Consider the following 17,972-nt stretch of genomic DNA (forward strand, 5'->3'; position numbering starts at 1 on the left):
TGGATATTAGGAAACACTATTTCACCAGAAGGGTGGTGAAGAACTGGAATAGGTTACCCAGGGAGGTGGTGGAATCTCCATCCTTAGAGGTTTTTAAGACCCGGCTTTACAAAGCCCTGGCTGGAATGATTTAGTTGGTGTTGGTCCTGATTTGGGCAGGGGATTGGACTAGATGACCTCCTGAGGTCTCTTCCAATCCTAATATTCTATGATTCTGTGATTATAGTTGTTAGAATTGCTATCATCTATTATTTTCAGATCTATCTATCTATCTTTCTTAGGTTTTTCTGAAGTGTCCTTTACCATGGATTGTAAGTAATACACCAAGGATCAGCAACCTTTGGCATGCGGCTCGCCAGGATAAGCACCCTGGCGGGCCAGGCCCGTTTGTTTACCTGCCACGTCTGCAGGTTCGGCCAATTGCAGCTCCCCCTGGCTGCGGTTCACCGTCCCAGGCCAATGGGGGCTGCAGAAAGTGGCATGGGCCAAGGGATGTGCTGGTTGTATTGGCCTGGATCGGCAAACCGTGGCCAGTGGGAGCTGCCAATTGGCCGAACCTGCGGACGTAGCATGTAAGCACCCTGGCGTGTCGCATGCCAAAGGTTGCCGATCCCTGTACTATGCTGTGTTCTTAACATACAATACTGCAAATGCTTTGTACAGATCAATCAGTTCAACTGAAACAATTACTTATCATCTCAGAGAGACAAGGTGACCTGAAAAAGAGCTCTGTGTAAGCTCAAAACCTTGCCTCTCTCACTAACGGAAGTTAGTCCAATAAAAGATATTATCTCACCTACCTTGCCTCTCTCATGCCCTAGGACCAACACAGATACAACATATTGCTTATAATCTTGTTAGTTTACTAATATTCCTCTGCACATTTTTGTTTTTATAATTTTCCAATCCAATCCAAACAATCTATTCTTTTATCATGGAGTGACTTATATAAACAAACATATTGTAGGGATTAATAAGGGTTGGTCATCCCAGGCTAGATTCTCACACTCTCTTGTATGTTCTGTAATGTCGTATGTGTGTGTCCCAATTCCCCTGCTCCAAACACTTATCTAACTCTGCCTTTAACCCTAATTAAAGCTGTTCCTGCTGCTGCCTTCTGTGGAGAATTCCATACACGGTCTACCACCAGTGCTGTCTACTGAAGTTCTGCCTAGACTCCTTTGGGACCTGACTTTCCCCTAGTTTGGTTTATGCCTCTAACTGACAGAAAATCAGATACTCTTGTAGCTTCTATCCTTTCTATTCCCATCAGAACTGTACATACTTCACTGAGGTTTCTTCCTTCCCAGGACTGCCCGGGCTGGGGCGGAGAGGGGAGCAAGTGGGGGAATTTGCCACAGGCCCCACAGGGCCCCCACGAAAATATAGTATTCTATAGTATTGCAACTTTTTTTTTTTATGGAAAGGGTCTCTGAAATTGCTTTGCCCCAGGCCCCCTAAGTGCTCTGGGCAGCCCTGTTCCTTTCCAAAGAATAGAGGGCCTAGTCTCTCTGCCTTGCTGTAGAACTAAATTCAGCAAATAACTGAATCATTCTGGCTATCCTCTGCAGTACCTTTTCCATCTCTGTAACACCACTTTTATAATAAGACAACCAGAATTGAGCACAGTGTTCCTAATGGTGACCTAATTCATCACCTTCTTGTGCAGTGATTTTTTCATTTATTCAAAATCTCTGTTACTTTCTTTGCTTTTAAAAGTGCTGCTAAACATCAGGCTTAAACTTTTAGAGATCCTTTCAATGTAAACCAAAATAAAAATACTCTTTCAGGTCCTATTTAGGTTAAAAAAAATCAATTAAATCAAAGTACCATATTAACTTCTGTTTCATTAAAACTAGGCAGAGATCTTAAATTCTCAATTCCTGATCACCAGGCTATCACTTTGAGGACTATGAATAACACATTCTTTTGAATATATTGTTATCTTGAAGATATTTCTAGACTGTGAACATTTCCTTTCTGAGTCATCTCTTTTCTAGATTAAGCCATGTAAAATAAGACGCTTGACACTCAATAAAGGTATTATAAAATTCCACAGGTAATCTCTCCAAATCCAGAGTCTTTGCATTATTAACAATTGCATCTAACACATCTTCTCCTGCAGTTGTAACTGGTAACTCTACCCTAACAGAAAGGTGGAGGTTTTGAACCTGTACATCTTTTATTCACTGTAGCTGTATTTTATTTATCTGGTATCTGATCTACCCCCATCTTTTATAAGGACTGGGGCAAATAACACATGGCCATTTAATTCTATGTGAAATAGCCTTATCTGTCACTAAATTACATCAAAAAATCTCTTGGAGGTGCCAGAAAATCCTTCAATGACCATGTACTTTTAAATGCTACACGTGTTTTTGTTATGTGTCTTTGCTTCTTGTGCCATCTTTATCCAACTACTAACCTTATTTTTCTTAATAAGCAATCTTTTATAGTCCCTTTCTAATGAAGAACAGAGTATTTAAAGAATACACAGACCTACCTGGAGGACCAGAAGGACCAGGTTCTCCTTTCTGACCAGGCTGACCATCAAATCCTGGAATGCCAGATTGCCCAGGTATACCCTCAGGGCCTGTCACTCCTGTTGAAATATAAGAAATAATTACAATTGGATCATAGAGACATACTTGTTATTGTTTTTTGGATTATAGGGTGGCAGTACAGAAATAGCACATGCCCAGTTCCTACAGGTAAATGCCAGTACCCAGAGCAGGTAGGTCAGGGTGCCTGCTGGGGGAAGGGTGTTGAGGGGTGTGGGATGGGAGAAGATCAAAATATTGCCACTGGAGGTGCACATCTGTAGCAACCGATTTCCTGCTAGCATTTGTCCAGACAGTGAGGATGACGCACAGGCTTTTCTCCTCATTCTATGACAGCAGGAGTACAAGGCTGAATAAGCTTCAAATAAAAGCCCATAAAGAGAGCCAAAAGTCAGTAACAAGTTGTGGGAAATTCACAGCCCTGCTAGGTCTTTGCCAGATTGGTTTTGGCTTTACCTGTTAGTTCAGTGCTTTATTTTATAGCTGTTTGAGTGTGTTTTCACTCCCATTTAGACTGCTGTATGTAGGGGATGCAGTTTAACAATACCAGCACCAAACTAGTACTTCACTCTGCTCCAGATATTTCAGTTACACCTGTTCTTCTGCAGATACTATATACTGCAGTGTGACATTAAGGCTTTGAGATAACTACTGGAGCATGGCTACAGACTCCCTTTGGCCAAAGCCATATTCTAATTGGACAGTGAAGCCATTTGGATGATTTCACAGCCATTTAACCAACTCACAATAGTGAACGGCTATGACCTCAAGAAGAATGATCATGCCCTTATGTTAAATAGATAATGCAAAAAGACAAATTGTCTTTCACCTTATTTCCCCATCACCTCCATATAAAATAATGGAGAGCAGGGAGAAGGAGTTTCTCCTTTAAAATGTTACTGATTTTGGAACCCTACTAAACTTCCTATGCTCCCCCTTGCCAATCCAAAATGCTACTGGCCCTCGCCCACTTATGCCAGCCCTCTACTTTCCTGACCCCTCACCCGCTTTCTCCCTGCTTCTCTTAATCTCTTTAAAAAATGTAAACTTTCCAGTTTAAGTGTTTTATGTAAGTTTCATGCTAAATACTGCTCAGTTCCACAGAGATGCTGGGCTAAGAGAGGAAGTGGGGACTCCTTGTTGAAGACCTGCTTTTGGCATTCCTATGTGTAGTGGTTCTCAAACTTTTTTTTTCGCAGACCACTTGAAAATTACTGAGGGTCTCGGAGGACCACTTAATGATCTTTCCAAATGTTGTTTGTACCATTAGCTAACTATTGTAAAGCGCTTTGGATAAAAGCACTATATAAAAAAACCTTAATAATAATTAAGGTTTTTTTGTTCTACAAATAAACAACACAACTCATATTTTAATATCAATAGTCTTACCTTTCTAATGCAATGGATGTGCCCTCTCTCCCCGGCCGCGGCACCCCCAAGCTGGGGCTGGGAAGGAATGGGGTCTCTCCCCTGCCACAGCAGCCACGGAGCTGAGGCTGGGAAGGAGGGCCATCTCTCCCTGGCAGGCACAGCCCTGGAGCTGGGGAAAGTCTTCTCTTTCTCTGGCCGCCGCAGCCCTGCACATCCCAAATTCCTCCCACCCCCTCTTCTCACCCTACTGCCCCCTCCCATCTACCCCCTATTCCTCTCAAGACCACCACCTCACCTTACATGTGCATCTTCTCCAGGTCCAGACACCTAATTAGTGGAGCCACGTGGCTCCACTGCTTAGGTGGGTGGGCCTTCACTCTCTCGTGTGCAGCCACCCAGGCACACACCTTAGAGGGAACTATCTGTGGACCACCTGAATGGAGCTCGCGGAGCACTGGTGGTCCACAGACCACAGTTTGAGAACCTCTGTTGTACTGGGACTTCAAAGAGAAGCATCACTTTCCTATAGGCAGCCACTACAGACATGACTGGAGAAGCAGCTGGACAGAGCTTAATTTATGCCAATAGCCTGCTAATGCTCAGCCTGTCATAGCTTCTTTTTACATTATGCACCACCTATATGCAACTTTAAGACCCTCTCACCTTGTTGTCCTTTTGGACCTGGAAGTCCAGGGAGCCCTTTTAGTCCAGCTGGTCCGACAGGGCCAGGTAAACCTGGTTCCCCTTTAAGAAGCTGATATGGACCTGGAGGACCTGGTGGACCTTGTAAACCTGTCAAAAGTGATGAAGCAAATACAAAAGAAAATGTTTGTTATCAGACAATGTAAATAATTAATAATTTTGTGCATTAGCACCCAACGGTCACAATAAGGATTGGGCCCATTGTGCTAGGCTCTCTACAAATATTTTGGGATAGAAACCTAGTTCTAAGAGTGAAGAGCTTACAGTTAATTGTAAATTATCTTTACAGTCTGCACACTTTGAGGCTGAGAGTCTATTAACTCACTTGCACATTCTGGTTTTTTTTTATGTTGTACAAAATGCAAAGGGTGATATAATGCCACTTTAGGTTAAAAAATACCTTTTTTAAAATTCTGAAAAATACATAAGCTTACCATACCTTTAGAGCCAGGAAACCCTTGGTCACCTTGTTCTCCTTTGAGACCTGGGAAGCCAGAAGATCCTTTTGGACCTGAAGTCAAATGTACAAGAAAATTTAAGTCATTAATTCTTGTTTTAAAACTGTGTATGCTGAATAATGGATCCAATCCTGCAAATGCCTAGACACATGAGGAACTTTATCCACATGAGCAGTTCCTTTGATTTCTAATGTTTGCAGGAAAAGGGCATATGAAGTGATGACATAAAACTGCCATCAATATTCAATTAAAAGATAACTGAAGACAAATTCACAGTCAGGTTTCTAAATTCAGATACATTTTAAATGTATTGACAGCTGCATTCTTTCGTACACTTAAAATTTTAATAAACATAATAATGATAGTGGAAGTGATAGAAAAGGTTTGTCTACTTGCAAGCAGCCTCAAGTTTAGCACGTCACACCACATCTCAAAGAAACCCTGACTATTCTTAGAACATAGACATTGATTTTTCATTCTTCTTCAAAAAACAAACATGAATTGTACAATCTACAGAACAAGGAAAGGGAAAAAATTACTGACAAATTCATGTTGTCCTTGTTCTGGCTTCTGAAGTAGCTTCAAAGTTAAGGCTTCGGTATTTGTGAGATGCTAGATTAACATTTATTGAATGTTTTCTTTTGGTAAAGGTGGGGGGGAGAAGCACACTCTCCCTCTACCTTACATGAAGTTAGAGAACAATAAGTTTGTACCTGTACACAAATTACGTATTTCTCCTCACCTTGAAACCCGGGAACTCCTGGAGGTCCCATATCACCCTTTTGACCAATACTTCCTGGTAAACCAGCACTACCCTGTATAAGAAGAAGCCAGACATGAGTTATCCTATATTGCTATGAAACACTTCTCAAATAATCATGTGATTTTGGAAAGCTGTAAAAAACACTCAAGTCAATAATTTCTAAACTCAGAGACAAGCCGTTCGATCCAAAGATGGTCCTTCTCTAATGTTATGTTGCTCAAATGAGAAGGCTTTGTTCAGAAACAAAGGCTTGTGGTAAGCAGGCAGAGCAGCCTGCGTGATGATCTGTGCTATGCTATGCTTTATCTTGGGAACACTCTGGGACAAAATAAGATGGGTCAATAAAAGTTTAACTAATCAAATGGCCTTGAGTCTTAGGAAATGACACCATCAAAAAATATTAGAAAGGAGACAAGTATCATTAAACAGAGCACTCACTCAGAGTATCCTAGACTCAGGGGGCTGGCCTCAGGTGACCCCAGTGAGAAGATAGAATATTTCAGGTCAGAGAAAGGATTAGTACATATATGGAATCAGATGAAAGTTACTCATTAGCCTCAAGTTCCCTTGCAGAGGACTTGGTCTTTTCAGCAGTGCTGATCTGGTCTAGGAGCGAAGAAGTTTAACACACAAGGCCTGATTTTCCTTTCACATACACTGCTCTAAATGAACTACTCCAGTGAAATTGGTTATACCAGTTTTACAATAGTCTAAGACCATGTCTACACTACAAACTTTGGTCAACATAAGTTACGTCAACATACAACTGCTAAAGTTAGTGTATCGCTCATGCTCGTGCACACTGGGCTGCTTACATCGGCGCTGCATGCACTCACCAGGAATACTTATGTCGATGCAAAGTGTGGTGCATTATGAGCCGGTATCCCAGTGTATCACGTGCTGCCATCTGGCACATTGCCTTCTGGGAAGTTTTTGCAATGTGTTATGCTATATAAATAACTCATCTAGGATCTCTGGGAGCTAGGAGTCAAGTTCCCAGCATGCAACTTTCTTCATATCCTATAATGCCATCCATATCCCATAATTATGTGGTTGTTTTTTTTAAGATCCCACAAACCACATGGCATTGTTTGGTATTTGCTATCTCTGACAGAAGCATGGATCGCCATACCTCTGTACCATTCTCATGAGTGTTGCAAATACAAGCTGCATGATTCTTTGGTACTATCAGAGCCACAAGAAGAACTATAACAACAGGAGACATGACAATTTATTTGAGGACAAGTTGTTGAGGGACACAGTGAAAAACAAGATCATTGGTGGTATTCATGGAGCAACTGCCAATGGTGGAGCACAGTTTCTGGGCTGGAGAAATGAGCACTGACTGGTGGGATTGCACCATAATGCAGATTTCGGACATCAAGCAGTGGCTGCAGAACTTTCGGACGTGCAAATCTACATTTCTGGATTTGTGTTCCGAGCTTGCACCATTCCTCCAGCACATGGACACCAAAATAAGAGCGAGAGTGTTGACAGTTGAGAAGTGAGTGGCGATCACACTCTGGAAGCTTACATTTCTGGATTGCTGCCAGTCAGTGGGAAATCATTTTGGAGCTGGAAAATCCATAGTAGAGGCTGTTGTCATGCAAGTGTGTAAGGCCATTCATTGTCCTCTGTTATGCAGGACTGTGATTCTTGAAATGGGCAGGACATAGTAGATGGATTTGCAGCAATTGGGTTCCCAGATTGTGGTGCGGCAATAGACAGCATGCATATCCCTATTTTGGCACTGGCCCACCTTGCCACAGAGTACATCAACAGAAATGGCGACTTATCTATGGTTATTCAAGCATCGGTGGATCACTGGGGATGCTTCACCAACATCAAATGAGGGCTGATCAGGGAAGGTTCATGACAGTAGAGTCTTTCAGAACACATGACTTTCCAAAAGCTGCAAGTAGGGACATTCTTTCCTGACCCCCGAATTGCCAGTGGTGATGTTGAAATATCAACAGTGATTCTGGAAGACCCAGCCTAAGTCTTGCTCCCTTGGCTTATGAAGCTGTACACTGTCCCCTTTGACAGCACCAAGGAAAGATTCAACTACCAGCTCAGCAGGTGCAAAATGACAGATGAAGCATGACAAAATGCATTTGGTAGATTGGATCTCAGTGAGGAAAATAGCTGAATGGTTATAGCTGCCTGTTGTATGCTGCATTATCTATATGAGGCAAAGGGGGCAGGGGAGTTGCTGCCAGGGTAGAGGAGATGTCTGCTGACTCTGAACAGTCAAACACAAGGGCCATTACAAGACCTCAGTTTGGAGTTATGTGGTTACAGGCAGGCTTTAGGAAGTGCGGGGCCCAATTTGAACGTTTTCGGTGGGGCCCTGGCAGGGATGACTACAAAAAAAACACACGAAAAAAAAGCCTTTAATTTCTCCGCAACTGTTCCCTATAAAAAGTTCTGATTTAAGAGATGTGCCACAGTGTGTATTTTTTGTTCCAGTAGGGTTACCATACATCTGTATTTTCCAGATGGCGATTTAAGAACCAAAAAGCCTGACATATCTGGGAAAATACGGATGTATGTTAACCCTACCTAAAGTTATTTTTTAAAAGATGGGCCTGAACTAGAAATGAGTTCCGTTTCACATGTGTGGGTCCCTGCCACTCCCTGGGGGTGTGCTAGGGTGACCAGATGTCTGATTTTATAGGGACAGTACTGATTTTTGGGTTTTTTTCTTATATAGGATCCTATTACCCTCCACCCCCGTTCCGATTTTTCACACTTGCTGTCTGGTCACCCTAGGGTGTGCACATGTGTGGGTCCCAGCTGCTCCCTGCCCCCCTCATTGAAGCAGGTGTGCAGTGTTACTGCCCTGGGAACCACAGGGCACCAGTGGACATGGGGCTGGCTGGAGGCAGGGCAGGGGCTGACTGGAGGTAGGGTCTGGCTGCAGGCTGGGAAAGGGGTGCGGGGTTGTCTGGAGACAGGGGCTGGTGTGGGGCTGGAGGCAGGGCAGGGGGTGCGGGGCTGGCTGAAGACAGGGACTGGTGTGGGCAGGGGGTGCAGCAGGGTCTGTCTGCGGGCAGGGGGTGCAGGTACAGCCCACCCTGTACAGTGAGTGCCCCCTCCTCCGCCCTCCCTAACTGGGGTAGCAGCAGCAGCCTGACTCGAGGGCTATTTAAAGGGCCCGGGGCTCCCCTGCTTCCACTGCTCCGGCCCTGTAAATAGCCGAGGTAGCCCTGGGGAAATGGCGGGGCTCTGATGGCTATTTAAAGGACCAGGGCGGCAGAGGCAGCTGGAGCCCCAGCGCTTTAAATAGCCCTTGGAGCCCCCCACTACCTCAGGGCTCTGGGGCTATTTAAAGGGCCCGGGGCTCCCCTGCTTCTACCACCCCAGCCCTTTAAATAACTGAGAGAGCCCTGGGGAAGGGGCAGGGCTCTGGTGGCTATTTAAAAAGGACTGGGGCAGCGGAGGCAGCTGGAGCCCCCCGCTACCCCAGGGCTCTGGGGGCTATTTAAAGGGCCCAGGCTCCCCTGCTTCCACTGCCCCAGCCCTTTAAATAGCCAAGGGAGCCCTGGGGAAGGGGTAGGGCTCTGGGGGCTATTTAAAGGACTGGGGCGGCAGAGGCAGCTGGAGCCCCCTGCTACCCCAGGGCTCTTAGGGCTATTTAAAGGGCCCGGGTTCCCCTGCTTCAACTGCCCCAGCCCTTTAAATAGCCAAGGGAGCCCTGGGGAAGTGGTGGGGCTCCAGTTGCTATTTAAAGGGCCAGGGCGGTAGAAGCAACTAGAGCCCCAGACTTTTTAAATAGCCCCCAGAGCCCCACAGCCCCTGCTGGGAGCCCCAGGCCCTTTAAATTGCCTCCTGGGGAAGCCAGGCCATCCTGGTACAGTGCACCAGCTCTTGCCGGTACGCCGTACGGGGCTTGGGTGCGGGGCCCGATTCAGGGGAATTGGCTGAATTGGCCTAAAGCCGGCCCTGGTTACAGGAGGCTTTGAAAGAGCATTTCCATGGTCAGGCGCAGTAATGTGCTGTGCTTGACTGTGCTCTGGCCCTGAAGGGTTGTGAGCTGTTAGGAACTGTGCTTGGTGTACATTTATACATAGAACTCTTTTTGTCTTATAATGAACCTATGAATTATTCTGTTTTATTGCACATTTATAACTATTACACTGCCTTTCACTGAAACTATGAATTATGCAGTGCTTGTTGTACATTTACACCTCTGACTGGGTGTTTCCTTGAACCTATGACCTCTGGGGTACTGTACACTTACAAGTTCTAGGAGCTTTGCATCCTGCCACACATTCTGCAGTATGTGGTGTGAACCATAACAATGAATTTATTTTCAAAATATAGACCTGCATTCACTGACAAAAGCTGTGAAATGAAATAATGTGAAGGAAAAGGAACAATAAAATACAAACTTCCAACATAAATTAGCTGAACGCAACTTTAAATTTAGAAAGGCAGCAAGCAGTTCTGTCCATTTCAGTGCAGAAATGCAGTCCATTTTGGATACATACACCAACTGTGCCTTTCATAGGTCATGGATGTGAAGATGTGGTTGTCCTTACTGTCCCCTGGCATGGAGTGGTAGGGCTAGGGATGAGATCCATGGTTCCAAGAGGATTTTTGAGGGGCGCAGGGAGCTGCCACCATGGACTTCTCCAGGGACTGTGAAGGGTGGCAAGTTTGTGATTGTTGGTCAGCTGGGGTCAGCAGCATTTGTGTTAGCTGCCCGAGAAGCCTCATTATGTCCTGGTGCATCTCTCTTTCTTTTTCCTGAAGAGATTCTTTGGTCTTTCTCCACGTTCTCCTGTCCTCTATCCCTCTCCATGCTGTCTGCCATGTTAGCCCACCAGACCCTTTGTTCACAGTCCAGTGCAGCACTGGTTTGCAAGATCTCACAGAACATATCATCCCTCATCCTCTTCTTTCCCCTCTTCAATAGGGTCCGGCATTCCCCAGGTGTGAAGGGTCACTCTTCAAGGCTGCAACAGCAGCAGCTCCAGGTAAAATGGAAATATGTATAATTGTATGCACAGTCACAATGGAAAGTGAAACATAAGCTTCAAAACTCCCTTCCCTCATTCTCATAAAAATTTGTAATAAGACATACTTATTGCTACTTCAGCTGCGGCACGCCTCTGCACAGCACTATTCTCCCACCCCAGCCATGGTGAGTATTGTCAGTGAGAGGCCAGATGCAGGGAAAAGGAGGAGGATATTAACATTTTTGGTTGCATAAAACAATATGGTCCCTATTTCAATGGGTACGAGTACAGGGCAACGGCACTGAGTGCTGGCACTATTTTTCACAGGTGGTGGTGATTTTAGCTGATATCTTACTCCTGAGTGTCACAGAGACACAGAAAACACAGCCTTTGCAGGAATCCCAAAGCCACCCCAGACCACATGCCACTAGCCTGCTTAATACAATGGTGCCTGCCAAAATCATCGCTGAGCAGTGTGGAAAAGTGTCCTACTACTGAAGAAGAAATAAGATGGACATCCCTAGAAACCTTCAGGAGAGAACTGCAGAATAACTCTATGAAAGTTTCATCAAGATCTCTCAGGAGGACACAAGGGACATTCCTAGGTATATCAACAACCTGCTCCGCAGGGCCTCCAACACCTAACCCTATAGGGGAATGAAAAGAAGATAACAAATCTATCTCCGTTTGTTGTACTACTACCTCTTCTCAGATAAGTAAAATAATGAAAAGTCGATACAGGTCTTTAGTAACTTGGGATGGACCAGGCACCATCTTTACATTTAAACATTAAAAGGGAAAATGCATGCACTCACTTTTCCAAGATTCCATGTCTTCCACTGAGCTCACCCATGCCTGGCTAATGGGACTGGATAAGCTGCAGCAGAGTCTCTACAGGTCCTGGCTCATGGCATAGCCAGATTGCCCCGCCCCACCGCATCTCCCTCCCTCCTCCTCACTGTTCATGTCAGAGGTCTACATCTCCACAGTGGTCTGCGGGGTGCTGGTGGGGTTACTGCCAAGTACTGTTAGTTAGGGGCACCGGGCACCATCCCTCATTGCCCAGGGGTCTCTTTGTTAGGGGTGCTGGGCACCCAGAGGTCCCCCATCCCATTGGCCAGGGGTCTCTCTGTTGGGACACTAGACAGCGTCTGTGACGAAGTAGAAATTTTCTGTAACATTTTTATAATTCCTAGGCGAGCCTCAGTTTTCCTCTCAACTTTGTGCTGTGACCAGGGGGAATGAAAAGGGTTATACAGTGAAGCAGAGAGTTGGCAACTATGGCGGGCTGCAAGAAATAACTCCACAGGCCATGTGTTTGAGACTGACCACATAAGGAATAGTTACAGGAGTTAAATTTTATTAAAACCTCCCTTCACATTACAGTTTTAAAAAAGTGAATACATTGACTTTTAATAGCATACTACATTACTCTTCATTTTTTTCATTTTTGACTACACTTTTGTATCGTTGTATGAAAAGGTTTCAGCGATGCGGCCCTCTGGCCAATGTACTAGTCCCCATGTGGCCCTCGTGGTAATTTGAATTTGAGATCCCTAGTATACAGCCTTGTAGATTTTAGTGGACAGAGATTTTCACCTCATTCTTTCTAGTAGGTGGAGATGCACAGCAGTATTGAAGGGATTTTTTTAGGAGCTGGGAGGAGAGGACTGATATATGACAAAAATGTATTTATATCTTTACTTGTTTCAATTTCTACATCAACAGCTATAGTTCATCATTGACAGAACAGAAAGCCCACTTACTTTATTCGAAAGGTTTCATATCTTATCCAAATAGCTCAGATATTTTCAGTATGCAATTTACTGTGAAATATGCAATCTTTAAAATGAAGTATAAATTATTTTGCAACTCATTGATGAGCTGTAGCCACACTGTACCATTAATACACTGTAAACTATATGCTGGTTGTCTGTATGGTGTTATTTTCTGCCTACAAAGTTCTAATAAGTTCATTAGCTCATTGTTAGGCAGCCCTTAAAACAGAGAATTGAAATGTTTTGAAACAGACTTTACACAGTCAGCAGAGAGTCTGAAAGCATTCTGGATATAAAGTATTATTAGTTTGAAAAAGAAATATATTTGATTAATACATCCATTAATTGGAAGAACTAAAATGACCACTATGTGCTACTGAGATACACTGGAGAAATCACTAAGGTAGTTAAAGTAACTTACAGGGATGCCTTGGAATCCCGGATCACCTTTGATTCCAAGTCTTCCAGGTGCTCCAGGCCAGCCAGTGTTTCCTTTTTCTCCTTTGGCTCCTTCCAGGCCCGGAGATCCTGGTGGTCCCATTGGACCTGGTAGACCTACAATGGAGGGGTGGGCAAAAGTTTCTTGGCAAATTTGCTTTCTATAAGACATCAGTATTTGGATTAGGACCAGGTGGTTCAAGTTAAAGGTGGGCAAGATCAAAGTAAAGCTGGTAAGGAGCAGGAATGCTTCAACAGCTAGCTAGGTCATGGACCTACTTATCCAATGGTTCAGTTTCCAGTTCTAATAGTTTCAGAGCTTTAGAGTCCTGCTGAGCTCACCACTGCTACTGGAGAAGCAGGTTGAGAAAGGATCAAGAAATACCTTATTTCTCCTTAGGCTATTTGAAGCTAGGAGGCTTCACATTTTCTCTGGACAAGGATCTGCAATAGTGATCCACATATTAATCTTCTCCAAACTGAATTACTGTAATTCATTGTATCTGGGGCAGAAAAAGAAGCAATGCAGAGGCTACTGCTCATGCAGAACTTGGCAACCCATGGTGCTATGAGCTAATCACTCCTGTGTTCCACACTCGCCATTGGCTTCTAATCCAATTCCACTGCCAACTCAAGGCCTTATCCCCAATTTTCAAATACATCATCAGGCTGGGACCCAGCAGCATCAGCTATGGTACGTCCATCTATGGCTTGCCAAAGACGACTGCACTCTCTGGTACAAAGCCACTAATAAAACCCTAGATGAAGCACGTCGGAGTTGCAGATAAAGTGCTCTGGGTCAAGGGGGTTCACGAATGGAATGAGTTAAGAGGAGAGATTTAACTACCCCAAAGACAGATCACTTTTAGGATACACTGCAAATCTGTCCATTGGGAGAATGCTTTTCCAGGACAACTAGGAAGATTTCAATTTATATTAAAAAAAAAATCTATAAAAGGGTAAGAAACATAATAAAGACTTGAATACAAAACAATATGAAATTATATTATTAATAGAAAGGAGATATCACTAATATCCTTAGTACCGACTAGTAATAAAAATAAATAATAAACTCGTATCATCACCATAAATATTAGATATTTTACAGTTCATAGATTTTTAATAACTTACCTGAAAGTCCAGGTTGACCTGGGGGTCCTCTGTCTCCTTTAGGACCTTCCATTGATCTCCCTGGTGGTCCGGGAGTGCCTGGTTGGCCTGGAGGACCTTGTGGACCAACAAATCCTGCTTCTCCTTTTGAGCCAGGAATCCCCGGGCTTCCTGGGGATCCTGGAAAACCCACATCGCCTTTTGCACCTAAGATTTAAAACAGCCCCCAGAGTAGTTAGACAAAGTATGATATCATTGCATCATTATGGGCTGATAACCTTTATTTCTATGGTAAATATTTATCTTCCTTTAGACATTTGGATTACAATGAAATTCTTTTAGGAAATTTCATTATCCTCTACCAGATCTTCATGAAACAGGTAAAAGAAATGGTCAGTTTAACTGAAGGGTCTGGCTAGCTAAATTGCTTGCGGCTTATTGCTCACCCACTTCCACCACCTTCATCCACTGCACTCACACCTAAACCTTCTTATGAGCTAAATCCTAAAGTCCTTAATCAGCCACAATTCCACTGGTGTCTATGCAATGGAAGTTTTGCTTGGGTAAGGATAACAGGGTTTAGTTCAGAAGAAGAGGATAGATTTACCAAGATCGACATTTAAAACATATGACTTTTTTTCCAAGTTTGTATAAATAGGTAATTTAAAGCTTATTTTAAAACTTTCATTGCTCACTCAATGTATTTTATTGGCTAGTGAAAATATGTACAATAAAGTAAAATAACATGGCAAAAGAAAGGAAAAATAGCTAGACTTTGATTTTTACAAAATTAGTATGGAAACAGAAGGACTTCAAATTCAAAAGCACTCCATGCAATACAAATAAAGGAGTTCTCACCACAACACAGCTGGCAGTAAATTCCACACTAAGAATATTTACTTATTCAGGGCATATCTAATTGATGTCTAAGATGCTGCTACTATAACAAAAATTAATAATTGACACCTCAAGTTTTTGCTTCCAGATTTAAATAGTGGAGTACATAAGAGAATGCAGTTGCACATGTGTTTGAACTACAGAATTAAGTTTTAAAAACTTTTTTTATTTTATATTACCTTTATCTCCTTTTGCACCAGGAAATCCTGGAAGCCCTCTACCTGGAATACCTACAGCAGTAAAAGTAAGACAAGACAGTAGTTACATTTAATGCATAATTAATATTTATTACAAAAACAGACACCAGCACTTGGAAGTGAATGGTTTATGCACAAGGTTTTCTGGGCAGGAACTGTCTTTCTGTTATGTATTTCACTGTGTCTAGCACAATGGGGCCCTATCTGTGAATGAGGCCCCTATGTACCACTACCATACCAATAATGAAGAAAGGATGAGACAGCTCCAAAATTTCACAGCAAATTGGTTATGAGAAAAGATTTCCTAAACAGCAAATCTTGAAAATACTGCCAGATTTTGCAAAAGTTTTTCTATCAAGCTAACACTGATGCACTATGCAACTAACTAAAGGCGCTCATCTCCATCAGAGCTGGTTCAGGACTCCCTAGCGCTACATGAACTAAGAGAAGATTACTTACTGTGAGGGCTAACTAATGCTCGTTAGTTTAGGTATAATTTGTTGATGGTGGTTGGTGCAGGGTGCTCAGTCTCTTTTTTTTTTTTTTTTTGCATCTCATTAAGTCATAAAGAGCCAAATTGTGAGGTCCTTATTCAGGCAAACCCCTTTTGACTTTATTGAAATTTTGAGTAAGGATCTCAAGATTTGGTCCAAACTGCACTAACTGTACACATGGTTCTTTCCCCTCCAATTTATACCTTTTCAGGAATGCTCATGTGAAGAATATAACATTCTGTTGGATTTAAATATCCATGCCCACTTTAGGGGTCTGATGCTGCAGTCCTTGTACGTATGTCAATGGGAGTTAAGAGGAGATATTCTTGATCCTGATGAAAACATGAGTTTTTCCCACAGAAATTTTGAAACAATTTTTTTGTTTCATATAGACTAAATGTTGTTTACATATTTTGGTTTTAAAAACCAAAATGACATTTTATGTTTGTTTGAAGTAAAAGTTTTCATTACAAATCAGCTCAAAACTTCGTCATGAAAAACCAACAATTTGTTTTACTGAAATATTTCAAACAAAGATTATTGTTGCAAATTTCTTTGGGGGAAAATGTCAGTATTGAGACCAGACCTACCAATTTCCTAAGAAATTTTCTGTCCAAATCACCAGCTTTATAGTAGTTTGCAAGGCATTATACAAACTTCAGTATATAATCCTCCCAATGTAAGTACTTAAAAACTACATGGTCCTCCATCTTATTTGACTGTGCAATCAGACACTTCCTGTGCATTTCTGTAATAAATATCTGACACATATGTACATTTTAACACAAAAGAAGGGTACCTGGCATGATGCTTACCTGGATCACCCTTTGCTCCAGGCGAACCTGGTATTCCATCATAACCTTGTTCACCTTTCTGTCCAGGGACACCAGAGGGACCTTGAGAACCAGGCTGACCTGAAAAATCATTCATTGCCATTTTATAATCCAGTCATCAGATTTTTACACATCTTTCTCTCAATGGTTATGTTATGTTATGGTTACGTTATGATGCTGCTCCCATTGAAGTCAAATGGTAGCTGTGGGAAGTGGCACAGGTCAAGGGATGTGCTGGCCGCTGCTTCCCACAGCCCCCATTGGCCTGGAATGGCGAACCGTGGCCAGTGGGAGCTGCAATTGGCCAAACCTGTGGACGCTGCAGGTAAACAAACCGTCCCAGCCCACCACCAGATTTCCCTGACGGGCCGCATGCCAAAGGCTGCTGATCCCTGTTTTAGTTTCTTATAGTAATAGGGCTTGTCTACATCAGAAAGTTGCAGCGCTGGTGAGGGAGTTACAGCGCTGCAACTTTGAAGGTGTACACATCTGCAGGGCATCACCAGCGCTGCAACTCCCTGTTTGCAGCGCTGGCCGTACTCCCGTTTTGTCTCGGGTGTAGAGGATCCAGCGCTGGTGATCCAGCGCTGGTAATCCAATGTAGACACTTACCAGCGCTTTTCTTGACCTCCGTGGAAGGAGGAAGCCTCTGGTAATCAAGCTGGTCTCCTTCCCCGGCTTGCTCTCGCGTTCCCGGAACCCGAGCAAGCAGGTCTCGTTCCCTGCGGTTTGCAGGGTGGTTCGGGGAACGCGAGAGCAAACCGCGGCGAAGCTGGTCTCCTTTCCCGGTTTGCTCTCTCGTTCCCGGAACCCCGAGCAAGCAGGTCTCTTTCCCTGCGGTTTGCAGGGTGGTTCGGGGAACGCGAGAGCAAACCGCGGCGAAGCTGGTCTCCTTTCCTGGTTTGCTCTCTCGTTCCCGGAACCCCGAGCAAGCAGGTCTCTTTCCCTGCGGTTTGCAGGGTGGTTCGGGGAACGCGAGAGCAAACCGCGGCGAAGCTGGTCTCCTTTCCCGGTTTGCTCTCTCGTTCCCGGAACCCCGAGCAAGCAGGTCTCCTTCCCTGAGGTTTGCTGGGTGGTTCCGGGAACGCGAGAGCAAACCGCGGGGAAGCTGGTCTCCTTTCCCGGTTTGCTCTCTCGTTCCCGGAACCCCGAGCAAGCAGGTCTCCTTCCCTGCGGTTTGCAGGGGGGTTCGGGGAACGCGAGAGCAAACCGCGGCGAAGCTGGTCTCCTTTCCCGGTTTGCTCTCTCGTTCCCCGAACCCCCCTTGAAGCCGCCCAACAGCGCTGCAGTGTGGCCACATCTAACACCACTTGCAGCGCTGGTTGCTGTAAGTGTGGCCACTCTGCAGCGCTGGCCCTATACAGCTGTACTAATACAGCTGTAACAACCAGCGCTGCAAAATTTTA

General features: G+C 44.0%; 1 protein-coding gene across 1 annotated transcript in view; it reads right to left on the minus strand.

Moving 5' to 3' along the window:
- The window catches only part of COL4A1 (collagen type IV alpha 1 chain), a 239,000-nt gene that overhangs the window by 14,189 nt on the left and 206,839 nt on the right, over window positions 1–17,972 (minus strand). Inside the window, exons 40-47 of the mRNA XM_030568516.1 lie at window positions 16,549–16,647; window positions 15,222–15,272; window positions 14,167–14,352; window positions 13,019–13,152; window positions 5,835–5,907; window positions 5,074–5,145; window positions 4,596–4,724; window positions 2,504–2,602 (exon numbers count right to left, since the gene is read on the minus strand). Of these exons, the coding sequence (XP_030424376.1) occupies window positions 2,504–2,602; window positions 4,596–4,724; window positions 5,074–5,145; window positions 5,835–5,907; window positions 13,019–13,152; window positions 14,167–14,352; window positions 15,222–15,272; window positions 16,549–16,647 (843 nt within the window). The remainder of the gene's footprint in view (window positions 1–2,503; window positions 2,603–4,595; window positions 4,725–5,073; window positions 5,146–5,834; window positions 5,908–13,018; window positions 13,153–14,166; window positions 14,353–15,221; window positions 15,273–16,548; window positions 16,648–17,972) is intronic.

The sequence above is a fragment of the Gopherus evgoodei genome, chromosome 1, assembly GCF_007399415.2.
Source record: "Gopherus evgoodei ecotype Sinaloan lineage chromosome 1, rGopEvg1_v1.p, whole genome shotgun sequence".
Lineage (NCBI taxonomy): Eukaryota > Metazoa > Chordata > Testudines > Testudinidae > Gopherus > Gopherus evgoodei.